This window comes from Lithobates pipiens, unplaced genomic scaffold (assembly GCF_037356315.1).
Source record: "Lithobates pipiens isolate NorthernLeopardFrog02 unplaced genomic scaffold, aLitPip1_a1.2 Scaffold_23, whole genome shotgun sequence".
Classification (NCBI taxonomy): Eukaryota; Metazoa; Chordata; class Amphibia; order Anura; family Ranidae; genus Lithobates; species Lithobates pipiens.
Genome location: NW_027507785.1, coordinates 286,750,909 through 286,778,329, shown reverse-complemented (window position 1 = coordinate 286,778,329; position 27,421 = coordinate 286,750,909). Strand labels below are relative to the sequence as shown.

The 27,421-nt window shown below is 43.2% G+C and overlaps 1 protein-coding gene across 3 annotated transcripts in view; it reads right to left on the bottom strand.

Annotated features, from left to right (window-relative positions):
• Positions 1 to 27,421, bottom strand: part of SPATA6 (spermatogenesis associated 6) — a 156,517-nt gene that overhangs the window by 19,255 nt on the left and 109,841 nt on the right. For all 3 annotated transcript variants that reach the window (XM_077450280.1, XM_077450282.1, XM_077450281.1), the window contains one exon: positions 2,425 to 2,524. In XM_077450280.1, the coding sequence (XP_077306406.1) occupies positions 2,425 to 2,524 (100 nt within the window). The remainder of the gene's footprint in view (positions 1 to 2,424; positions 2,525 to 27,421) is intronic.

Sequence of the window (27,421 nt, the reverse complement as noted above, 5' to 3'; positions counted from 1 at the left end):
TAGATGCTGAGGGCGCACGTCCCCTGCACGGAGGTTGAGCCAATCTGGCCACCCACGATTGCTCCACAGAGAGGCAGAACGAGGATCTGCCCATGTAAACAAGGCAGATCCCCATTCTGACAGGGAAGTACACAGAGATCGTCTGTTCCTAGTAATCAGGAACAGCAATCTCTGTGTTCTTCCTGTCAGTCCATCAGCCGCACAGTTAGAAAACACTAGCAGGGAGCACATTTAACCCTTTGATCGCCCCTGATGTTAACCCCTTCCCTGCCAGTGTTACTTATACAGTGATCAGTGCATTTCTATTTGCCCTGATCACTGTATTGGTGTCACTGGTCGCCAAAAAGTGTCACTTATGGTCAGATTTGTCCGCCGCATTGTCGCAGTCCCGCTAAAACGCGCAGATCGCCGCCATTATCAGTAAAAACAATAAAAAAATAAAAGAAAAGTCCCTAAATCTAAATCTCATAGTTTGTAGACGCTTTAACTTTTGTGCAAACCAATCAATATACGCTTATTAGGATTTTTTTTACCAAAAATATGTAGACGAATACATATTGGTCTAAACTGTTTTTTCTTTTTTTTTTGGATATATATTATAGCAGAAAGTAAAAAATATTGTTTTTTTTTAAAAAATGTCGGTCTTTTTTTGTTTATAGCACAAAAAATAAAAACCGCAGAGGTGATCAAATACCACCAAAAGAAAGCTCTATTTGTGGGAAAAAAAAGGACATACATTTTATTTGGGTATGAGTTTACCTTGCAGGGAAAGATTTTTATAGTTAACTTTATGTCAGGTCATCTGGGGCCAGGTGACAGATGCACACCATAGGGGTCAGGAGTGCATTACTAAGGTAGTGGACCCTACGGCTGACTGCTGCGGATGGAGCTCTGGGTTGTACAGGAAAGCAGGTCCTCTGAAGCACCAACACAGATCATACTGGGAGCTAGAGCATGAGATTCCACAGGGGGCCGGAGTCTAAGAGCCAGCAGATGTTCACCAGGGCCCCTAATGGTGGGGATGGACTTCACTGCAACTGGCTCCAGGTCGCAGCCCCCAGGGTCTCCCAGCTCACAGTAGGCTACTGGAGGATAGAGAGGGAGCAGCAGACCAGGACAACAAGGCATAGTCAGGAGATAAGCCAAAAGGTCGGGACAACGAGCAGACAGAGATAGTTATTGAAAATGCCAAAGGTCAGGGTATGAAGCAGACAAGGATAGTCGAGAACAAGCCAAGGATGGTAAACACCCAGAATCAGATGTGCCGCACACAGGAAGCCAAACACAATATTGGTCAGGCAAGGCAGGCTTGGAGAACATGGTGTTAAATAGTGAATGCTGTAGAGGCTAGGGTGGAGGCCCTCTGAGGGAAGATTACTTAACCATGTAGGTGTGAGAGTGCAGGCCCTAAGGCTGATACACAGACCAGAGGTAAGCAGACAGGGCATGAAAGTATTACTGCAGATTCATGACACTTCATGATACTTCTGCATCAAACATTTCTTGGTTACTATTCCTACAACGTGCAATGTGTGCAGTATCAAAAAAGATGTGAAGAAGCTTCAATATCATTTTTGCAATTATACCTTTTTTCTATTTAACAACTTCTTGCGTATAGTAATATGACAGCCGCAAGGTGGCTCTCTCATCCTGGGCGGCCGTCATATAATATCTTCTTCTTCCTGGCTGTCTAGGGGGCACAAGCTCAGGAGCCGATGCACGTGCCTAGCGGCCGCGATGCCTACCGATTGGAATTACTCTCTAGGTAACACATTTAACCCCTTGATCCCCCCCTAGTGTTACCCCCTTCTTGCCAGTGTCATTTATACAGTAACCAGTGCATATTTATAATATCTATCGCTGTATAATTGTCAATGGTCCCAAAATAGTGTCAAAAGTGTCCAATTTGTCCGTTGCAATACCACAATAGCGCAGATCGCCACCGTTATTAGTAAAAAAAAAAAGAAAAAAAAATAGAAATACCATAAATCGATCCCCTATTTTGTAGGCGCTATAACCTTTATGCAAACCAATCAATATACGCTTATTGCGATTTTTTTTTTTACCAAAAATATGTAGAAGAATACATATTGGCCTAAACTGAGGAAGAAATGTGTTTTTTTAAATTGGGATATTTATTATAGCAAAAAGTTGTAACTCTTTTTTTATATATAGCGCAAAAAATAAAAACCGCAGTGGTGATCAAATACCACCAAAAGAAAGCTCTATTTGTGGGGGAAAAAATGATTCATGTCAAATCAATTTCATATGGGTACAGTGTTGAATGACCGTGCAATTGTCATTAAAAATGTTACAGCGCTGAAAGATGAAAATTGGTCTAGGCAGGAAGGGGGTGAAAATGCCCTGTATTGAAGTGGTTAATATCCCTTATATACAAAAATATCGTACATTGGCGATACTCACAAAAACCATCCTCTGTCGAGCACTATTCGTCCTTAATATATTTTTTACGCGAGAATGGATCTCTTCCCAGTTGGCTGAAGCTCGATGGTCAGATTGAAATCTAGGGAAAAAATTAAATCACAAGTTAAAAATTTCAAAATATTATAAATCAGTAAATACTCCTAATGCCTCTTTCAGGCGAACGATCTGTTCAGGTCCGCCTGTCAGTTTTTTAGGCGGACCTGAACGGATGCTCCATAGACCTCTATGGATGTCGGCGGTGACATGTCCGCTGACATCCGACCCGCTTCGATCCGAAAAAGTGTGACGGAGGAAAAACCTACTTTTCCATCTGCCATCGGATCGGGGATAGGGAGAGCGGTGCTCTGACAGGTCCATCCCTGCAAAGTGTGCAGAGACGGACCTGTCATCTTCCTGCTCAGCTGAGATCGACGGAGCGATCCCCGCTGAGCAAGCGGATGTCCACGGGGCGGATCATCATGGATCTGTCCTGTGTGAAAGAGCCCCAAGTCTCGTTTACATGTGTACAGCATTGCAATCACATCACATAAATGGGTCCATGGTACTTGCTTGTATGGTCAGAGGTTCAATTAAACGAGTAATGCCCTGGACACACGATAAGATTTTCCGACAACAAAATCCATGAGGTTTTTTCCGACAAATGTTGGCTCAAACTTGTCTTGCATACACATGGTCACACAAAGCTGGTCGGAAATTCCGAACGTCAAGAAGATGCGGCGACGTACGACACGTACGACGAGCCGAGAAAAATGAAGTTCACTAGCCAGTGCGGCTCTTCTGCTTGACTCCGAACATGCGTGAAACTTTGTGCATCGGAATAGTGTACACATGATCGGAATTTCCGACAACGGATTTTGTTGTTAGAAAATTTGAGAAGCAGATCTCAAATTTTGTGTAACGGAAATTCATATTGAAAATGTGTTATGGAGCCAACACGCGGTCGGAATTTCCAACAACCAGGTCCTATCACACATTTTCCATCGGAAAATCCGATCGTGTGTACAGGGCATAAGAGAGACCAACATTCCAACATCAAAAGATAAATCCTAACTTGTTTCACATGATGGGTGTTTACAAAAGACCGCATGCCTGTCTGCGAAGCTTCTCACTTATCCAGGTCATGCTATAGCTAGTAGTAGTTAGTCACATTCAACTGGACATGTTCTGTGATGTTGATGATGTTTTGAAGCGTACCCCAGCAACTTCCTAAGTTCTAATTAGTTGGAGGAAATACACGTCTTCTTTTTCATTAAAACTGAAGAAGTGGCTTGGATAAGCTACAAAACATCTTCAACATCATAGAAAAGTCCAGTTCAATGTGACCAACTGCTACTAGTTTGTCTGATCTAGCTGTCTAGCTGCACTGCTCTAGTTCAATATTCTCTTCTTGTTTGCAAGCAATAGGATCGCTATTTAACGGCACTGCTCCCTTGCTAGCTGAAGTGCTAAAGAATCTTCTATCACTGTTGGGCAGATACGCTCTTTAACCACTTGGCTGCTGGAAGATTTACCCCCCTTTATGACCAGGCAATTTTTTGTGATATGACACTGTGTTACTTTAACAATTGCGCAGTGGTGTGACCCTGTACCCAAATAAAATTGATGTCCTTTTTATCCCACAAATAGAGCTTTCTTTTGGTGGTATTTGATCACCTCTGCGGTTTTTATTTTTTGTGCCATAAAACTAAAAAAGACCAACAATTAAAAAAACAATATTTTTTACTTTCTGCTATAAAACACATCCAAAAAAAAAAAGTAGATTCTTCATCAGTTTTGGCCAATATGTATTCTGCTACATTTTTTTTGGAAAACAAAATCCAAATAAGCGTATAATGATTGGTTTACGCAAACGTTATAGCGCCTACAACTGTGGGACATATTTTTGGAATAATATATATATATTATATATATATATATACATACACATATATATATTTTTTTTACTAGTAATGGCGGCGATCAGTGACTTATAGCGGGACCAGTGACAATAATACAGTGATCAATGCTAAAAATATGCACTATCACTGTACTAATGACACTGGCGGGGAAGGCGTTCCATCAGAGGCGATCAAAGGGTTAAATATGTTCCTAGGTAGTGCTTGCTAACTGTGTGGGAGGTGCTTAGCAGAAACACAGGATCACTACCTTCCCTACTAACAGAAGGGCAATCTGCCTTGTTTACATAGGCAGATCGCCATTCTACCTGTGCCTCACAGCGAGAGCGGGAAGCCGGCGGTGCGCCCCAGACCCAGAAGTGCAAAATCATGTATAGGTACGTGACTCTGCACAGAGTGGCCATCCTGCCGCAGTAAATGCACATGTGACGGTCCACATCGGGTTAATTACATGTTTCTGACATGATGCATGAGTTCAACAAGGCTAAGGGCTAGGTCGCACCAGATGCAGTCCAGTACATTTTTATTTTGTATTAAAAACACATGGACAGTGTTTAACATGGATTCCAATGGCCCTAGTTTACACCTGTGCAGTATGTTTCAGTGCATTCTTTAACCACTTCCCGACCGGTACATATACGTCGGCAGGTTGGCAGCCCTGCGCAAAACGACGTCCTTTAAGGGCCTTAGCAGCTGCTGCATGGCGGAGGACCGATGCGTGTGCCCACCCGCGATCGCGGGCACAAGAGACAGAATGGGGATCTGTGTGTGAGAGGAGAGACAGATTATGTGTTCCTATTAGTTAGGAACAGTTATATGTCTCCGCCTCTAGTCAGTCCCAGCCCCCACAGTTAGAACACACTGAGGGCACACATTTAACACTTTGATTGCCCCCTAGTGTTAATCCCTTCCCTGCCAGTGTCATTTATACAGTAATCAGTGGCTATTTTTAGCACTGATCGCTGTATAGATCTCAATGGTCCCAAAAAAGGTGTCAAGAGTATCCGATCTGTCCGCCGCAATGTCGCAGTCCCAATTAAAATCGCTGACCACCACCATTACTAGTAAAAAAATTAAAATGCCATAAATCTATCCCCTATTTTGTAGACGCTATAACTTTTGCGCAAGCCAATGAATATACTTGGTTCTGCCCCCTGGCTCCCACGTCATTGGATTTAATTGGCAGCAGCCAATGGCTGCACTATCAATCTATCCAATCAGGACCTGAAACACCAGCTATAACGAGTGTGCTCGTTTCCGGTGCAGGTGCAATTTGGTTTCAGTAAGTAAAAGGGGGGCTCTGGGGCGCTGATGCAGTACAAGTTGTTTTTCCCCTTAATGCATAGAAAGCATTTTTTCTGTATGGCAAAACACATCAAAATGTATCGGAAAGCACTGTAATGTCCTTTATTGAGTTGAAAAAAAGAGGGTCAAAAAATGGAATACATCAAAAATGCACATGCAGAAACACATCGAGGAATTGTGCTGTGAACCGGCCCTAATTTTTGTTTGTACTCAGTGTCTGATGCATCGCGCTGCAGTGTGCAACAATCGTCAGCCAGTAATGATTGATTCCAGTTGCCTTAATACCATTTTTCCATTGTGGCAATGTCTTATGACGTGTACACACGGCAGGATTTTTAAACAGCAAAAGTCCGACGGAACAAATCCGTCGGACAATTCGGCGGTGTGTGGGCTTCATCGGACCTTTGCTGTCGAAAAATCAGACAGACTTTAGATTAAGAACATGTTTCAAATCTTTGGGACAGATTTGAGTCCAGTTGAAAAATCCATTCGTCAACATTGGATCGCTCCAGACGTCTTTGTTTTGACCCTTCTTAGCCCATACATCATACTTCTGTTTTTGTTGTCTTAGGAGAGTTTCGATGCACTAGTCAAACGATATTTAACGGAGACTATTGGATTCCCTCCTTATTCCCCTCTCCCTTCCCCCAGTGTCCCTACCCTCCCCTTCTTTATTTCACTCCAACAATCTACCTGATTCTATTCCCCCTCCCCCCTCTCCTCATACCCGACTTAGACATAAGGGTACTTCCTAAAGCAACTTAATACAACATTATTCATGATTATAACTAACGCGCTGATTAGATACAGTAGGACTGGGCTCCAAAAGGGATGTTCGTTAGCTTGCCTAGATTCACATAGCATAAGGATCGCATGTTTATAGATGATTCTAGAAACCTTATGACGAAATTGGCCTGTTTACTTATCCCCTACCCTTCTCTTCCGTAAGGTTTATTATAAAAGATAATATGGTTTCTACATCCCTGCTACGATGACAACTCACCCCAAGTGTTAGGCCTTGATCGTGTTCCTTAGCTTAAGATCTCCACTCATAATGGACCCTAATCACCGATCTAATCTCTTTATCTTACATAATTACACTTACTGTATTTGTACTTGATCAAGCCTATGATGTTCAGACATAATATGTTCCCAATGTTGACACCGTTGCATCGCTGTACATTAGACTGTAACGTTGGTTTCTTTGCAATGTTTGCAATATACATGAAACAATATAGGTTTAGGAGATATTTCTTGGACCTCCAGGTAAGCCTTAATCTAGGCTTACAACCACTTTAATCAGTCTGAGTTTTACATGAAGCGGAGGCAAAAATGTCTTTGTCATAACAAGTGGTTCATGTGTCACATTTTCCTGTCCTGAAACCAAATCCTCTTTAGAATGGCCAACAACAGTACTTGGTATATCTGAGCTGCATTCTATCTGAGCTGCATTCCAAGCAGCAGAGCCACTACTACTAGATCTCCACAGATATTCCAGTTGTACTTGGTGTACTGGATGTGCCACAACAACAGTTCCATGATGTTGTATGGTTCTTTCATGTGTGCAGCAGAGCCAACTGGTTATTGCAAATTGCAGAAAACATACCATTGCTATAGAACAGTATGTAAAAGGGTATATATATTACAGGTTATTTTCATGATTAGCAGTCTAAAATCTACAAGATACAACAAGTGTTGTATTCAGGAAGCAAAATCTTTGTTGTCCAGTGTTGTCTATGTACAATAATCTTGTTTTTTGTGGTTTTCATTTATGTTATAGCTTTTTCTTTTTGATTATTGTTACAGATTTTTCTATATACATTTCTAAATTAGTTTTGCACAATAATCTTCTTAATATATTTTTATGGCGCATGCTGTTTGTGTGTAGTTTATTGTTGAAATTTGTGTAAAATAATAGATTCAATACTGTCCAAGGATGTTGCAAGGATTTAGGATTGCATGATATTCTGGAATTCTATATTGTGATATATAATCTTTATACTCTTCTAGCTTTGTAGTTCTTTGGTACAATGTGTACAGGCAAAGCTGTAATTGGAAGACATGCTGAGCGGCTTACTTACAATAGTAATATAACCGTAAAACAAGAGGCAGTGAATTATTTAAGTAAAAGGTCTCCCTAGACCGATAGGGATTTATTCTCTGGTAAATCTGGTTTTGCTCATGTTTACTGCTCGACATTGACAAATCCTCTTCTCCTGTGGCTTGCAGACATACATGTTTTGGTTGATAAATGAAGACATCTGCTTCCGAACAACTTACTTTGGGGAGATATGAAAGTACATACTAATAAGAGCAAATATAACATTCTAGGGAAATATGACCAAAGTATAATCATATTAGACTCACATTTTTTTACATGAAATATATTACTTTATACTAATACAAATAACAGAACTTGCATTGGATTAATATCCACATATAAACAAATAAAAATGCAAAGTATAAAAAAAAAAAAACTTACGACAGTAAACTTAGAAAGCAAATACAAATGATCTAATACTGGTGTTAGATATTTTTTTATTAATGGATTTTAAATCCAATCTATGGCTAAAAAATAAAAAATGTTGTCAGGTATAATGTGCAGGCAACTACTGCTGTACTTACCTGCAACAGCCCCAAGCCTCTAAGCCCTTGTACACAAGGTGGGAGATTCCGACGGAATGTGTCCTATCAGACCGTTTTGTCGGATAATCCGACTGTGTGTGGTCTCCATCGGACTGCTTCTGTTGGAGTGTCCGACGGACCAAGTTTTCCAACTTGTCCGTAAAATTTTCCGACAAAATGCTCCGATCGGACATACTCCGATCATGTGTAGCCTACTCAGACGGACAAAGTGCCACGCATGCTCAAATCAAATTCCTAGACCAAAGCTATTGGCTACTAGCCTGAATGTAGTCCCGTCGTAACGAAATAACATCATCACGTTATGTACAATCGGATTTTCCGACAACTTTGTCCGACCGTGTGTATGCAACAGTTTCGGACAAAATCCAACGGATTTGGTTGTCAGAATGCCCGACTGTGTGTACAAGGGCTTAGACCGAATTTCTAGTTGAGTCTTCCTGCCTCCTGCACATTCCTATTGGCCATTGAGGCAGTCCATTATATCGATGGACCAATGAAAATGTGTTTAGGGTGAACCAGACACTTTTTTTTTTCAGAAGGGATCTGAAGGGTTTGAACCTCCGTGAACTGCTGTCTGTGTCACCATATGTGAGATTTCCCCTACTCCCATCCTGTTTGGCACCAGGCAAACCATGAACTGAAGATACAGCTTACCAGCAGACCTCTAGCAGCAGTAAGAATTAATTATCTAGAGCAGTGTTTCTCAACTGTTTTTCAGTCAAGACACCCTTTAAGATTATGGACAGTCTCAAGGCACCCCATTCTAAAATGTAAAAAACTATTCTTAGGCCTCATTCACACCTGAGCAATTTTTGGCTTGAGGCTTGTAGCTCTAAAACACTCAATAAGCCAAATCCTATTCATTTCAATGACCCTTGTTCACATCTATGCATTCGGTCGCCTGAAGCAAAACACCTGAAGCTCAGAAAAGTACATGAGCTTCTTTTGGTAGATTAAAAAATTTTTTTGGCCCCATAGAATTCAATAGAAACAGCTGACTTGAGCGTTTTTCTAGCATTTTCTGCTTAAATAGCAGCTCCCCCCCCCTAATTTCCTCTCCCCCTAGTGCTTTCTACTGGCTAAACAAAGATGCCTGAAGCTGTAAAATGCTTGTAGTAATATACTTCTAAAATGCTTTAGAAAAGCTTAACATTTTTTTCCAAAAAACACCAGTGAATCGATATGCTCAGGTATGAATGGAGCCTAATGCCGCGTACACACGAGCGGAATGTCCAACAGAAAAAGTCAGACGGGAGCTTTTCATCCTATATTCCGGTCGTTTGGATGCCCCATTGGACTTTTTACGTCTCAAATTCTGACGGACCTAGAAATAGAACATGTTCTAAATATTTGCGACTGAACCAATTCCTATGGGGAAAACCACTCGTCTGTATGCTGTTCCGATGGCTACTGAACTTCCTTTTTCTAGTCCCACCGTACATGTTGTACATCACTGCATTCTTGACGGTCGGACTTTGGTGTGATCGTGTGTACGCAAAACAGTTTCAGCAGAATTCTGTCGGAAGAACATTCAGAGTTTAAATCCGACTGGAAAACTGGTCGTGTGTACGGGGCATAAAAGTTTAACATAATGTAGCAACATCCACACACAGGACACCCAACGTTCGAGATGATTTATTCTTCCAACGCAAACAGACTTTTGCAAATCAGTACTGACTAGTATTCCAATGTTTCTCTTCTCCCTATTTCTCTCCATCAGTCAGCTAATGTGACCCCAGTGCTAAGGGACAGGGGCGCAGGAGGGTCAAACAAGGATGCCGTACAGGCGACCAAAATCCACCTTATCAACTGATGATGCCATTGGTTGTTAGGATGATGGTGGCTAGAATGTCATAAGGGTGCATAATAAAAACCGTTGGATTTGTGTAACTAAAACACAGGCTTGATCCACCTTCTGACTTGTATACAATGTTTGGAAATTTTTTTGCCATTTCACCAAGTCACCCCTGAAGAAACCTCAAGGCGCCCTGGTTAAAAAAAAGGCTGATGTAGAGGACTGATGAGAAATAAAGGGGAACTGTAATGATTTTAGGTCAATGTTATTTGTTTACCTTTTTTTCACTATAGGAACACAATCTTTGTTTTACAAAAAAAAATTAATACATGACACATGATTCCTACAGTAAGGGTTATATAACAGAATGAAACAGGGGCAGCTGCCTGCCTGGAGCCTGGCTTTGTCTGACTGAAACTTTGAAGCTGAGGGATGATGAAGTAAGAGCCACTGCACTACCTCATGTGTGTAAATTTCAACTTCACCTATTGAGCTCTGTAAGCAGAGAGAAAGGGAAAAACATGAAAAATTTCTTCAAGCACCACCTGTTGGTTGGATAAAAGCCTACATTATGTTTACATAAAATATTTCATATTACCTGACTAAAAAAAGATTTAGTCCTTTTATATAAATACACAAACACATACATGCCGGCATGTGATGATCAAAAATAAAATAAACATTTGGCTGGACTTGGTTTGAAGCAACTGAATCAACCGCCAAGTCCCTAGTCTTTTTAGAATTAGAGCAATGGCAGGCAACCTATTTCTCTCGGCACAGGTTACCCTTTAAAACTTGACATACAGATGCATCACCATTGCGCGCGAGCACAGGGGGACAGGGATGCTTTCATTTTTTTTTTTTTTTTTATTATTATTATTATGTTATGACTTTTATTTTCACTTTGTCTCTTTAAAAAAAAAGTTTTGATTACTTTTATTGCTATCGCAAGAAATGTAAACATCCCTTGTGATAACAATACAGCATGACAGGTCCTCTTTAAGGAGAGATCTGGAGTCTATAAGACCCCAAATATCTCCTCTACCTTTAAAAACAAAAGATCAAAATAAAAAATAAAAAGAGGTAATTGTTTACATGGGGCCAGAATCGCACGTGACATCTTAAAGGGGTTGTAAAGGTAAATGTTTTTTCACCTTAATGCATTCTATGCATTAAGATGAAAAAACATCTCACAGTGCCGGCGCCCCCAGCTTAACTTACCTGACCCCTCGAAAATCCCGCGCTCGCCCCCGCTGTCCTCTTTGCCACTCAGCCTGGCTGCTGGTTGGCTGGAGTAGATGGATTGAAAGGAGCGCAGCCATTGGCTTGCGCTGCTGTCAATCACATCCAATGACGCAGCGCGCCAGGGCGGGGCCGTGTGATACAGCCAGCGGCTATAGCCGCTGGCTGTATCACGGGAGCGTGCCCGCAGGTGCTTCTCACCATGCGAGAGAGCTCGCATGAACGTGAGAAGTACCTGCGGGAGGAAGCAAAGACAGCCGCCAAGGGACCCCAGAAGAGCAGGTTCGGGGCCACTCTGTGCAAAACGAGCTGCACAGTGGAGGTAAGTATAACATGTTTGTTATTTAAAAAAAAAAAAAAAAAAATGTACTTTACAATCCCTTCAATGTCGCTCTGGTCCTCCAAGGCCATAGATGAGCAGAGGGCAGAATTTCCTTCCCCTTGCTCATCTCTGTGCTCAGCCACCGCCAGTGCTACCGATCGCCCAGGTAAGCCCCGGAAATCATTGGAGAGTGCCGCGGGGGGTGGGGGGGCGGGGTATGGTTAGAGGGGGATGCGACTTCCGCTGCTCTGACCACTATTATCAGAAAGTCGCCTGAGGGAAAAATTAAAACCAGGGTTAAGGCATGTAGCTGCAGCCATAACTCTGCATAATAAGGCCCCTTTCACACCGGGGAGGTTTTCAGGAGCTACAGCGCTAAAAATAGCGCCTGTGTAGCGCCTGAAAAAAACGGCCCTTTTCACTTCACTGTGAAAGCCAGACGGCTTTCACACTGGAGCGGTGCGCTAGCAGGACGGTGAAAAAAGTCCTGCTAGCTGCATCTTTGGAGCAGTGAAGGATCGGTGTATTCACCGCTCCTAGCCATTGAAATTAATGGGGCAGCGCGGCTATACCGCCGGTTTTAACCCTTTTCGGCCGCTAGCGGCCGCATACCGCCGCTAAAACGACGGTAAAGCACAGCTAAAAATAGTGGCGCTTTACCGCCGATGCCCGCACCACCCCAGTGTGTAAGGGGCCTAAATGTAAACAAAATAATGATGTATTTTCCCTGTCAGGCGGTGGGCAAGTGATGCATTATTGTACATAACTATTCATTTTTTCTGGAACCCTAACATGCATACACAGAGTAAACACTATCCTTCAGCACAAAGGAAAAGGCTGCCAAAAGATGATCTGCACTTATTAGGTTTGGGTCAGCCTTAAAAAGGTTTTCTATATACCAGTTGATGATGCATTGAACTTTTTCAGACTTCAGTGCCTAATGCACTGACACTTGTATTGTGCAGGGGGGCTTTAACCGAAAGCAGCTTGACACACCCACAAAATTACATCTGACTGCTTAAATACAGGACTGGTTCCGGTATTTTGCCTTCCTGACTTGATCTACAGATTTGTTAATCAAAAATGCTAAATTGCATATTTATTACCCAACCAATAAGAACTTGTAGTTCAAGTTACAAAGAAAACACAAATATATTTTATAGGCCATGATCACTGAATGCAATCCAGCATTATCAGAATAGACCCTTGCAGACGTTAAAGTGCCACCAAACCCACATCGTAAAAAATGACCAATAAATGGTGTATTACACACTGTTCATACTGTTTTCTGTATTCTGCAAAAAAACTGGTTTCATCTGCTGCTCTCTATCTCCCCCTTCTGTTCATGTCTCTCAGAGTTTCTGTGCTGAGCAATTCCTCCCTATCATATCTGAGCAGCCCATGTGACTATAGAGTCACACATGTGGGCATGTACACAGTGGTAAATGACAAAACTCTCCCTCCCTCCTCCTCTATGCCCACTAACCAGCTAAACACATGGGGCAGAATATTACATGTAGAATAATGGAGGCTTCACCTCCCTTTTATTTTAAGACACAGGCTGGAGGGATGTGACAAAGCCTATGACTGGAAGAAATCTGCCCACACCATGTTATTGCCGCAAAATTATAAAGATTTAATTTCAAATATATATATTTGTATGCAAAATTAAAACAGTTCATTGATTCTCATGATTTATTTTTACTCTGTATTCCAAATGCTTTTTTTTGTTTGTTTGTTTTTTTAACATGTGACCAGCAGCAGAGGACTTGAAGCTTCTCCCGCTTATGTTTCCCTGCAGACAGGCTGGGAAGGTGCTGGGTCAGGTGACAGCTGTTTATCGATTAGGAAAAAAGGTACTTTGATTTTTTTTTAATTAAAATAGTTACAGTGCCATCATCCATATAAAGAAATAGAAAGAACAGTGTAATTTAAACAGTTTTGTGTAATCACTTTAACCACTTGCTTACTGGGCACTTAAACCCCCCTCAGTCCCAGACCAATTTTCAGCTTTCAGCGCTGATGCACTTTGAATGACAATTGCGCGGGCATACAACACTGTACCCAAATGAAATTTTTATCATTTTTTTCCCACAAATAGAGCTTTCTTTTGGTGGTATTTAGTTACAGCTCGGAGTTTTATTTTTTGCTAAACAAACAAAAAAAGATGCAAAAAAATAAAAAAATAAAATCATGTTTTAATAGTTTGTTATAAAATTTTGCAAACGGGTCATTTTTCTCCTTCATTGAAGTGCGCTGATTAGGCGGCACTGATAGGCTGCATTGGTGGGCACTGATGGGCTGCATTGGTGGGCACTGATGGGCTGCATTGGTGGGCACTGATAGGCTGCACTGGTGGGCACTGATAGGCATAGTTAAGGCGGCACTAATAGGCACAGATAAGGCGGCACCGATGGGCACAGATAAGGCGGCACTGATGGGCAAAGATGGGCACAGATAAGATGGCACGGATGGGTGGCACGGATAAGTGGCACGGATGGGTGGCACGGATGGGCACTGATAGGTACCACAGATAGATGGGACTGATGGGCACTGATAGGTGGCACTGATAGGTGGCTCTGATAGGTGGCACTGCTGGGCACTGATGGGCGGCACTGCTGGGCACTGATGGGCGGCACTGCTGGGCACTGATGGGCGGCACTGGGGTGCAGCACCTTTGAGGCAGATTTTGGTGGCACTGTGGGTGGCACTGCTGGGTGGCACTGTGGGTGGCACTGTGGGCACTGCTGGGTGGCACTGTGGGCACTGCTGGGTGGCACTGTGGGCACTATGGGCACTGCTGGGTGGCACTGACAGGGGGGCACTTACTTTATTTCAGGATGGCACTGCGGGTGGCAGGTGGGCACTGGCAGGGGGCAGGTGTCCGTTTAAATTTCTGGCCGTGATCGGGACTGATGTCCCGAACACGGCCGCCGGCGATCGGCTTTTTTTGTTTCTCCTCGCGCTGTCAGCGCGAGGAGGAATACTAGCCGATTACCGTCTCCGTTTTATCACATGATCAGCTGTCATTGGCTGACAGCTGATCACGTGATAAGGGGTCGGGATCGACCCCTTACACGGATCGGTGATCAGGCGAGTCTCACGGACTCGCCGATCACAGAGCGCGCCGCGCGCGCCCCTCAGGGGGCGCGCAGGCCGCTCGTAACCGGGACTACGTCAATAGACGTAGTCCCGAAAATGTGGGTCCGCGCTATTGCCGTCATTTTGCAATAGCGCGGTACCCAAGTGGTTAAAGTGCAACTACAGGCAAACCTTTTTTTTATCGAATATTGGAGGGTTTTAACCTTTAGACCCCATTCACACCTGAGCATTTTGTAGCTTGAAGCTTGAAGCCTGAAGCTACAAAACGCTGGAGGGGAAAAAATCTATTATTCTCAATGGAGATGGTTCACATCTCCACTCCATGTCGCCTGAAGCCGAACGCCTGAAGCTCAAACAAATTCTGGACCCTTTTTTGTCGCTCGAATTGAGCAGATTTGGGCATTTTTCTTCTTTTAACATTGGTGATCTTTTGCCCTGCACAAAATCACGGCAAATCGCGGTAAAAACCGCCGCAAAATCACGGTAAGTTCGCACAATTTTCTGCTTGAAAACGCTACGCTCAGGTATGAATGCAGCCTTACTTCCTGTCCCACAGCTAAAAAAGGAAGCGAGAGGAAATCCCTGAAAAGTAAGGGAATCCCTTGGTGTCACTAGGGTCACCAGAATTAGTATCCCCATTGGAAGATTTCCTCTCCATTACTTTTCTGGGGACAACCCAACATTTGGGATTTTCTTTTTCTTTTTAAGGATAATGGTAAACAGGTCAAACAGAGAGTGAATCTCCCTAACGGGACACAGACAGCAATAAAAACTGACAAGGGTTCTAATCACTCTCTACTCTATCCAAAACCAGGAACCCTTTTGGTAGTGGGCTGTCCTAAAACAAATAAATAAAAAGGTGCATTTCAGCCTTGCCTGTAACATATTTTTCAAGGCTGTGCCTGTCTGTTGTATTAACATCTTCTCACAAATATATCTTTAGCGGTACTCTTCACACATTTAAGTGTAATGGGTCAAACAACGCCAAATGAAAAATACTTAAGAGTCCAAAGTCTTTATTGTTCAGCTGGTTACAACATACAGAAAAAAATAGACAGCGATTCGGGGGCCACACGGTCTCCATCCATCAGGGCTGGGGGAAATGGCAGGATGTTAAATAGACTCAAAAATATCCCTAAGTAGACTGTTCTACAGGCAGATCAGTCACTGGCACATCTACTGTGAAGACCAGCAATGACCATTGTTAATAACATCAGTCTTCTTAGGTGTGTTTTAGAGTCCTGTGGGTTTCAGCTCGAGAGTAGCGCCTTTCATAAACTTACATGTACCCTTCAGGGCTTTTGTCCCCTTTTATTCATCACAAATATAAACTTTCCAGTCTTCTGGCTATCCAGACTGTGTAGTCCCCGAGCCTGTCTCTGCACAGGTTCACCGTGTTATCTCATTCAGCCTCGTGACAAACTGCCCAACATGGGCTGCATAAGCTCATGTCTAATTACAGTCTTTTAGGTGATGGCCTGGTCAGATCAATTCTCAAGATCAGAACAGACACTCTCCAAGTGTCTGTTCACCTACGCTGCTCATGCAGCAGTTTGTCTCCAGGGAAGGAGCCCTTTAAACCATAGACACCCCCTATAATAATAAGGCTGTGCACACCTGCACATTCAGGGTGCTGGTTACCAAGATAATGTGGACCCAGGCTTAGGCCCCTTTCACACATGCGGACAGTATGTCCGTATTTCATCCATCCGTTTGCGGATGAAATACAGACATACATGCATCCCTATGGGATAGCGGGTGTCTGCGGATGAACATCCACAGACACCCGCTATTGTCCGCCTCCGCAACTGTCCGATTCTGCAGACGGAGGAAAATCATATTTTTCTATCCGTCTGCAGAGCGGATCAGATGAACACGGACAGACGGTCCGTGCTAATCCGATCCCCATAGAGGAGAGCGGAGAGCTGACAGGGCGGTCCCTGCACAGTGTGCAGAGACCGCCCTGTCCGCCGCCGGCTCAGCGGGGACAACGGAGTGGTCCCTGCTGAGCGAGTGGATCATCACGGGGCGGATCATTACTGATCCGTCCCGTGTGAAAGGGGCCTTAGAGGCTTCATCCTCCCAAGTTTCTAGGCTTCAAAACGCAATCCAGGAGTTAACAATCTTGAAGAAAACTGCAAAACCAGTTTTCTCCACTCAGAACAGACATTCCAAAGCCCCTCAACCTACATAAGTGAGAACCCTGGGTGACATCTAACCTTTCTGATACCATGAGAGGTGTACTGTCACAGTACTGTCACAGTCCATTTAACATTTACCATTTTGCTCAGCCCTGATGAAAGGAGATTTGTGTGACCCCCAAAGTGCATTAACTGCTTTTTGCCTGCTTGTTATAACAAGTTGAATGGAGGATTTTTCATTTGGCGCTCTCTTTGACCCTTTACATTTGGATTTCTTGATTTGGGTGAACATCCCTCCTGGGGGGTGTCCCCATCTTTGTGGCGAGCTGCTTAACACAGGTCAGTTGTAATGATTTAGCCTGCATTTTGATAACCTGTGAAAATCTGTGATCTGTGCTCCTCCACTTCTACCTTTTGGTCTTCACACATCTAAACTCTGCCTGACCTTTAGAGGTCTGATAAACCACGAGCATAGTTGAGTCGCTTAGCCTTTTTTCCACGTCTTATGCATAAAAACATAGGAACTGGGGTGCAGAAAAATGGCAGCAGGTGCTCTGGACTGATGAGCCGAAACGTGAAATGTTTGGCTGTAGCAGAAGGCAGTTTGATCTTGAAGGGCTGGAGAGCGGTACAATAATAAATGTCTGCAGGCAACAGTGAAGCATGGTGGAGGTTCCTTCCAAGTTTAGGGCAGCATTTCTGCAAATGTACCGTATATACTCGAGTATAGGCCGACCCGAATATAAGCCGAGGCCCCCAATTTACCCCCAAAAAACTGGAAAACTTATTGACTCGTGTATAAGCCGAGGGTGAGACATGGCTGTCCATCCCTGTGTGTCCGTCCATCCCTGTGTGTGTGTCCGTCCATCCATCCCTGTGTGTGTGTCCATCCATCCATCCCTGTGTGTGTGTCCGTCCATCCATCCCTGTGTGTGTGTCCATCCATCCCTGTGTGTGTGTGTGTGTGTGTGTGTATCCATCCATCCATCCCTGTGTGTGTGTGTGTGTGTGTGTGTATCCATCCATCCATCCATCCATCCCTGTGTGTGTGTGTGTGTGTGTGTGTGTGTGTGTGTGTGTGTGTGTCCATCCACTCCTGAGATTTTACACGGTTTTACCATATAGCGCAGACAGACTGGTGACCTGACATATATGTGTTGTAGTTAAGAAATACAGATAGGTCAACTTCCTGCCCTTAGCCTGTGAAAGGATTGTACAAAAAGCTGTAATAGTTCACGGTTCCTCCTGTTTTCTCCTCATCATATTTCTTTTCAGCACATGTACTGCTCACAACTCATTGGCTCTTAGTTCTACCCTTTCCTGTATCAGTCTGCAGTGCTGGGGACCACAAAATACCAATATCATGACCAATGCATGTACTTGCACATTGGTTGCATTTAAAAATACATCCATCCCTGTGTGTGTGTCCGTGCAGCCTACCTGTGTCCCGAGCCTCTGTCCCGAGCCTCCTCCGTCCCGAGCCTCCTCCGTCCCGTGCCTCCTCCGTCCCGTGCCTCCTCCGTCCCGTGCCTCCTCCGTCCCGTGTCGTGCCGATGGATCGCCGCTCTTCTCGGCGGCCATTCTACAATTCAAAAGCCGCGCCTCCGCCTCCGCCTGTGATAGGCGGAACACTCAATTTCCCAGCAGCCTGTGTTCCGCCTATCACGGACATCCTCTCATCGTCGTCCGTAGTATGAGAATGAGCGGATGTCCGTGATAGGCGGAACACTGACTGCTGGGAAATTCAGTGTTCCGCCTATCACAGGCGGAGGCGGAGAAGGAGGCTCGGCTTTTGAATTTTAATGTCCGCCGTCTGTCTGCTCGATACGCTGATCGAGCAGTCAGACAGCGGTGACTCGAGTATAAGCCGAGGGGGCACTTTCAGCCTCAAAAAAGAGGCTGAAAATCTCGGCTTATACTCGAGTATATATGGTAGTTGGAAATTCGGTCAGGATCAATGGTGTCCTCAATGCTGAGAAATACAGGCCGATACTTATCCATCATGTCATACCATCAGGGAGGACATATTTGGCCCCAAATTTATTCTGCAGCAGGACAACGACCCCAACATACAGCCAATGTCATTAAGAACTATCTTCAGTGTAAAGAAGAACAAGGACTCAATGAAGTGATGGTTTGGCTGCCACAGAGCCCTGATCTCAACATCATCGAGATCAGGATTACATGAAGAGACAAGGATTTGAGGCAGCCTATATCCACAGATGATCTGTGGTTTATTTCCCCAAGATGTTTGGCTCAACCTACCTGCCGATTTCCTTCAAAAACTGTGTACAAGTGTACCTAGAAGAATTTATGCTGTTTTAAAGGCAAAAGGTGGTCACACCAAATATTGATTTGATTTGGGTTTCTCTTCTGTTCATTTACTTTCCATTTTGTTAAAGCGGGTGTAAACCGTGGCTGTAAAAAACAAAAAAAAAAAAACCTGCAACGCATATGCATCGCATACTAGCACATTATGAAATACTCACCTTGGAACTAAGCCCTCCAGTGTTGTTCTGTCACCACAAATAAGGCTGACATGTTCCCCCAGTCTTTCTTCCGGGTTTGCACGCTCCATCTTTGTAATTGGCCGGAGTCGCAAAGACATCATTCCCGCGCATTTACATGGAAGCCCTCGGTTCCGACACAAAGCTCTGAAGTTCTGGCAAGGTATGCCGGACCTTCAGAGCACATGCGCCAGTGATGTCACTGGTTGTATGCAGGGTGAATATCTCCTAAACTGGATGTTTAGAAGATATTAATTTTACTTACAGGTAAGCCTAAAATGACCAACTGGGGTTTACTACCGGTTTAACTGATAAAAATAAACTGTTAACACTTCTATTTCCAAAGCATTTTTAATTTACAGCATTTTTCACACCCGCCTAAAACTTTTGCACTGTACTGTATATGTAGAAATCCATTTTTGGGGGGTTTTGTCATGCTGTACTATGATTATCAGCAACACTTTTTTGAAAATGCCTAAATGCGTCACTAGGGTGTGCTGTGTGCCAACTTATCAGCTCACTGTAGAGAAATTATCAGAAAGACATTTAAAACCATAAATTATAAATGAAAAAAAGTCTTCCCTTATTAGCAAAACTTTAACGTTTGTTAAATTAATTTTGTTAATTTTAGGGAGAGGGTAAATAAAAATGCAAAGAAAAAAAAAAAAAGACATACATGGATATAAAAGACATATATTGATATAACTGGTATAATATTGCTCAAACAGTGAATGAGGAAAACTGAAGGACCACATCAAGGCTAAAGTGTTTATATAATATGGAGAAAATTTGATATTCTGCTATTCAGTATTCTGATTTAGGAACTGCATGTAACCGCTGCACAAATTTAAAGGCTATGATAACCTTTATAATAAAATGAAGTATGCAGTCAAGGGGTGGCCGAAAAGGCGACCTGCTTTGTGCTGCCCAGGATCTGGGGTGCATTGTATGCTGGGCACTCCCCCAAGCATCACAGAAATTTCTTTACCTCTTTCAAGACCGGCTCATGCGCATTGCGCTCTCCTTCCCTTTGTATTGAGGCGTGCTCAACAATCAGGTTGTCCTAGCTTATATGCCAGATCAGGGTATGTCATGTAAATTACGCTGTATTTTTGCTGTTTACACTACTGTGGCCTCTTGACTGCATAACACTTGGCTATTAAAGACTTAAAGCGGTAGTAAACCCCAGTTAAAGAAAATTAAAAAAAATACCCCCTGCAAGGCAATATAATAATGTGCTAGTATGCATCCCATGCCAGACTTACCTTAAAACTAAGCCCTCCTGCGCTGCGCTGTCACTGCTGAGAGGGTTTCCATCCTTACCTGGTCTTCCTTCCGGGTTCGCGGCCTCAGGCTACACGAATGGCCTGGCTGGGAGGGGTGTGGGTTATGACATTACTCCAGTGCGTATGTGTGGGAGCTGCAGTCTACGGCACAGGCTCTGAAGGTCTGGTGCTCTGGCAGATAGTGTCCTGCCATCATATAGTGTCCGCCCCGTACTGCGCATGCGCAGTATGGGGCAGAAGAAGCTTCGGAAAATCTCTGAAGATGAACGGCGCTTGTGCCGTGAGTGGAGGTGGTAGCCTCACCATCCAAGCGGACATAGGGTTGGGAAAATTAGAGGGCCCCTCGCTTCGCTTGGCACGCTTTGGGCTCAGCCTCGCTGCGCTCGGCTCTTTTATATTCCAGCTCTATGTCCACTTGGATGGTGGGGCTAGAACCTGGACTCACAGCGCAGGCGCCGTTCATCCTCGGCTATTTTCGGAATCTGTGTGTGCTGTGTACTGCGGACCATATATGATAGGACACCGGCACGGTATGCTGGACCTTCAGCACCGGCTGCATGCACTCTGAATATTTCGTAAAGAGTGCAAGTTTAGGAGATATTCACAGTACCTGCAGGTAAGCCTTATTATAGGCTTACCTGTAGGTAAAAGATGAAAAAGTGGGTTTACTACCACTTTAATGGATGCAAAGTAATATAAAAAAATATTTTATCCACAATTGTAAGTATGCCTGGATCAAAATTGAGAGATATTATAGATTAGTAAATATCATTTAAGGATCTTTGGATTGAGTCCTCCAAGTACAACTTCCTCTTATAAAAAGTAAAGACAACGGGGTTTAATCATGAAAACTGAAATAAAATAGTACAAATATACAAAACAGAAACAAATCAGTATTACTTCATGTTGAAACATGACTGATTTGTTCATGTGGCTCCCAACTGTCATTTATGCGTTGCATAGTTAAAAAAGAAACAAGAAATCTGATTGGTTGCTGTGGACAAGCAGTGTCACAGATTTGTTATAAATCAATTGCTCTGAAACGATCAGACGATGCAGCAAGATAAAGATTGGTTTAGTTAAATTTGATTGGATTTTCTTCTTGGAATGATCGTACATTGTTCGTAGAACAAAGCTATTCCTTTCAATGAAACGATCATTATCAGTATTCGCAGAAGGTCAAATTTCAGAGAGCAGTATAAAACATAGTAAAGCCAGTAAGGGTTCTTTCACACAGGCGCTGCATTCTAAAGCAGACTTAAAATGTATTAACACACCTATAACATTTTGGATGTGTTATACAGGTATTAGGCTCAGTTCACACTTGTGCAATGTGGGAACTCTGCAAATCCACTGTGGGTTCCTGCATCGCACCCGACTCACATATGCGACTTGCTGGGATTGTCAATACAATGGTAATGACACCCCCATTTCAGCTCACATATCGCACTGCGAACTGTGAGTTCAGATATGAATCGGTTCACACTCATGTGATCCAATTCTGGTGCAGACCAAAAAAAAGGGTGGAGTTTGGTCCAAATGCGATGCGATATCAGTCATACTATCTGTATGGCTGAAATCGTATTGCATGGACATTGCATGTGATTTGCACTGCAGTGCGAATCACATGTGATCTCACATCACGCACAAGTGTGAACCGGGACTTAATGTTGCACCAAGTAACACTCCTTTTTTCTTTTACAAGGCTAACATGGGAAATGATCACTTTTGATATTTTGCAACCGCACCTTAAGCCATAAGCACGTTTACAGTGCGTTTATGGTGCGCTTGTGGTACGTTTCAATAGAAGTGAATGAAGGCAGTTGCAAAGCTTCAACACCTGCCAATCTCTGCAGGCGGCGTTATTTTAGCCTCACTGCAATGCAAGGTCATGCTAACGCTGCTTTGTAAACACCTCTATTCAATCTCCATTTTAACAATTTTGAGTGGCATTGTTAGGCCTGCTTCACACGGAGTTCAGCTTGTATAAGGGTAGTGAACAGCAAGCTTTGATAAAGCATTTGCAGAGCTTTCAGCAAGCTTTGTTGAACCTTTTAAAGTACAGTTCAGCTCCAGTTTGTACATGTTGAATACAGATCCTAATGGGAGTGTTGATTGCCACTTTAGGCAAGATTTCAGCAGGCTTTTAACAAGCTTCAAGAAGTGCTGAAGCCTGCTAGCCGCTTGTTTAATCACTTCATTACCCGCCCATAGTCATATGATGTCTGCAGGAGGGATCTCCCATCCTGGGCCGGTGTCATATGACGTCCTCGGCTTCCCAGCCTTTTAGAGGGTGCGAACACACCCCCCACGTTTCTTGGGACCCGGTGCACGTGCCCGGCGGTCGCGATTGCCCGTGAACACAGCAGGACCATGGATATGTGCGTGCAAACACACAGATCCATGTCCTGTCAGGTGAGAGGAGACCCATGGTTTGTTCTCAGTACAGAGGAACACTGATCAGTCTCCTCCCCTGGTGAGTCCCCGCCCCCTACAGTTAGAATCACTCCCTAGGAAACATAATTAACCCCTCGATCACCCCCTAGTGTCAACCCCTTCCCTTCCAGTCACATTTACACAGTAATCAGTGCAATTTTATAGCACTGATGGCTGTATAAATGTGAATGGTCCCAAAGATGTGTCAAAAGTGTCCGATATGTCCGTCGCAACGTCACAGTCACGGAAAAAAATTGAAGATCGCTGCCATTACTAGTAAAAAAAAAAAAAGTCCATACATATATCCCATATTTTGTAGATGGCATAACTTTTGCGCAAAACAATCTATATATGCTTATTGCGATTTTTTTTTACCAAAAATATGTAGAATACATATTGATCTAAACTGAGGAAAAATGTTTTTTTTTTTTAATAAATTGGGATATTTATCATAGCAAAAAGTTAGAAATAGTGTTTTTTTCAAAATTATCGCTCTTCTTTTGTTTATAGCGTAAAAAATAGAAACCGCAGAGGTGATCAAATACCACCAAAAGAAAGCTCTATTTGTGGGGGGGAAAAAAAACTTAAAAATGTCATTTGGGTACAGTGTTGCATGACTGCGCAATTGCCATTCAAATTGCGACAGCACTGAAAACTAAAATTTGGTCTGGGCAGGAAGAGGGTGAAAATGCCTTGTATTGAAGTGGTTAATGTGGAAATTATCATTCATATTCAACATTTACAAACTGGATCTAAATGGTACTTTAAAAAATTCAAAATAGCATACTAAAAAGCTCTGCTTTACTAGAAAATCTGACATTTTGTGCCTTTTGTGATCAAATGGTGCCACCGATTTCAAAATTCGACCAGCCAAGCCTTCAATTTCACCTTGTGTTGCTACAGAAAATACATTTTGTGGCTGGGAGTCTTCTTTTTTTTCCAGGTCACAGCTCATGCTCATTTATTTTTTGATTATATTTCTCGCACGATTCTCCCATCATTGATTGGAAATTCATTTGTTTTAAAAAAAAAATTCAACATTCCCGATCACTCAAATTCGATGGCTGCACGAAAATCAGCCGTCGCTGCGGTCCACTAATGGTGCGAAAAATCTTAATTACAATTTTCGAAAGAAAATTTGTTTAGAATTCAACCCGTGTATGGCTGGCATTAGGGATGAGCTCAGGCGTGTTTACATGCAGAGCCCGCCAGGAAGTCAGCGCTGCGCTAATCACAGGCAGTGAGACATTGCCCAATCCCTGCAGCCGCATATCGGGGCAAAGTCTCACTGCCTGTGATTAGCGCAGTGCTGCGCCGACTTCCTGGCGGGCTCTGCACGTGTTCCATGTGAACACGCCTGAGCTCATCCCTAGCTGGCATAAGGGAATAGTTTACCTGGACTAGCCGATTAGGTGAAGAGTGGAAAATCTGACATCACTTTATAGGTTGTTAATGAGATCAGGTGTGAAAGCTATAGAGTGGCTGCATTGCAATTCAAAAACATCCATTGAGGGTGATAGAAAGCATACTTCAGCAATGCAATTTCTTCTACACATTCCAGTCACTCATGATTTGCAACCTAGCTACAGCTATGGATGGGCCATAATTACACTTGTTTTGACCCATCTCTCTCTACCTGTTCTTTACATCTGAATCCAATATGACAGGGTGCCTCTAGATACCAGAAATACAAGTCTGGAAAAGTTTGGGGTTCAGGAGCAGCAGGCTGGCTGAAGACAAATGTCTTTGCAGAAACCCAGCACCAGGAACCAGTCACCTGGGACCACATATGTGGTCTGAATCCTGACAATTTAAATCCTGGTTGGAGTTTTCCTTTTAAAACTAACATTTTTAGTAGATGTTTTACTAAAGTTCAGCTTTAATCCCTTGATGGCGAAGGTAAAACAAACCTTGAAGCCAGAACCCAGTTTTGCAGCTTTAGCGTGTGTTAGTAATCTTTGCCGCTACTCAGTGTATCCAGGTTACTTTTACTTGTTTTTTCCAGGACAAATTGGGTCTTCATTTTTTGTTATTATTATCAAAGAAATACTGGTCCAAAACTGTAAAGAAATAAAAATTTTTAGTGAAGCAGACGATAGTTAAAGCATGCAAATCCCCCTCAGTTCGAGACGAAATACAAAATGAACCGCACACATGGATCCATGCGAAGATGGAAGCCCTTGAAAAAGATCAAATGCCAAAGTTCGACAGAATACGGGAGCCAGAGGATCGAGCATTGCTTACCGCAAGATTTTGGCGAGATGCTTATGCCATGGTAGATGAAAGCTTTCTATATGCCTCACCTGATGTCTCACTGGGAGCCACGTCACCTTCGGGGAAATCTCTTCTCCTTTATCCTTCCTCTTTTTTCCTCTCCCTTCCATTATATCCTATCCTCAATTCTCTTCCTCAGCAGTGACCTTATTGTTCCTTTGACTTTATTAATCTATGGATAAGCAAGTTTTCTAGTGTCTGGCTTGTTCTCATCATATAACTACTGAGATCCGTCTTTTCTCATGGTAGCCCTCCTACGATCTTCTCTAACAGTCTATAATTATTGTTACGTTTAGGCCTCTGCACGGAAGAGGATTAATATTTGCATAAAGTTTGATCGCAATTACTGTATGGGTTAAGACAAACAAGCCTTTGATGACAATTCAGTGATACACACAGATATATCAAACACGTTTTGTTTCGCAATATTGTACTGCATATCACCTATCAGGTTATATTATGTCTGCGTCCCTTTTTGTAACCAATGCATGCTTAATGTGTTTGTTACCCTAAAATAAAATATGGATCACATTCCCTTAAAGCATGTTATACAGCTCAGTAGTTGTGCTGTGTAGTTTGGCCCCCTGTATCACCTAAAATACCTGGCTGATCCCGTCTGGTTCTGCCCTCCCCCCTGTAAACTGACCACAGTTTATTGTGGCTGCTGAGCCCCAACACCGTGGTCAGTTTGTGTGCCTCCATCATCCAAAGCCCTGTGCTTTCCTCCTCTCTCCCCCCCCCCCCCCCTCCCTGCTTGTCAGCTTGTAACAGTGCCACTCTGCTCCCCTCCTGCTGCAATAATAACTATAGCAAATTCATGCCATCCCTTCTGTTAAATAACGATATGTGTCTCAATGGCTGTGCCACTTAAAAAAGATGCCAATCTCTACCTTATATCAGAGAATCTCCCAGCGCTCACCTGATTGCTCGCCTCTCTCCTCCCCTGCTCCTGGCTGACATCAACGGGAGTTCTCTGCCCCTCCCGCTGGAGCTGTCAGCTCGTGAGAGGAGAAAGGCGAGGAGTCACGCGAGCGCTGGGAGACGCTCTGATATAAGGTAGAAATCAATATCGTTTTTATATAGCACAGACACTGGGCACATCGTTATTTAACAGAGGGGATAGCATGAATATACTATAGTAGCTTTACAACCAATTTAATCCTGTACGAAGGTCTTCGTTATTGTTACTGTACAATATGTTTCTTGTTAGGAAATAGAATTTTTTTAAACTTTAGCTGTATATTTCCTGCCATTACTATGACCTGCCACTGAAGAACAACCCAAAATGTAATTCTCCTAATGTGCATGGGGATACCACATATGCATGCATTATTTGTTTGCACCCATACTAGGATCAGAATCTAGTGTGCATTTTTCCCCCTTTTCCGACCTCCAAGAACGCAGTGACGTGCAACACATACGACGGGACTAGAAAAAGGAAGTTCAATACCTAGTAGCCAATAGCTTCCATCTCGTAGTTGAATCTGAGCATGTGTGAGTTTTTGTGCGTCGGAATTGCATACACACGATCAGAATTTCCAATAGAAAGTTTTTCCATCTGGAAAATTGAGAACATGCTATAAATTTTTGGCTGGCGGGAATTCGACCAGCTAAATTCCGATGGAGCATACACACGGTCGCATTTTCCGATGAAAAGCTCTCATCTGTCTTTTTCTGGCCGAAATTCCGATCGTGTGTACGCGGCATTACAGCTCAAACACCATGCTGGGGGTGCGCGATGAAATCCCTCATTGAGCAGGCAGATCCACTGGACAGAGTCCGCCACGTCTGAAAAGGGCCTAATGGAGACATTTTAATGTTTACATAATTCCTCCCAAGAGCCAACCCACTGTTTATATTAAAGGGGTTGTAAAGCTTTGTTTTTTATTTTCTAAATAGGTTCCTTTAAGCTAGTGCATTGTTGGTTCACTTACCTTTTCCTTTGATTTCCCTTCTAAATGTTTTTTTTTCTTTGTCTGAATTTCTCACTTCCTGTTTCTCCTCAGTAAACTTCACACCATCATC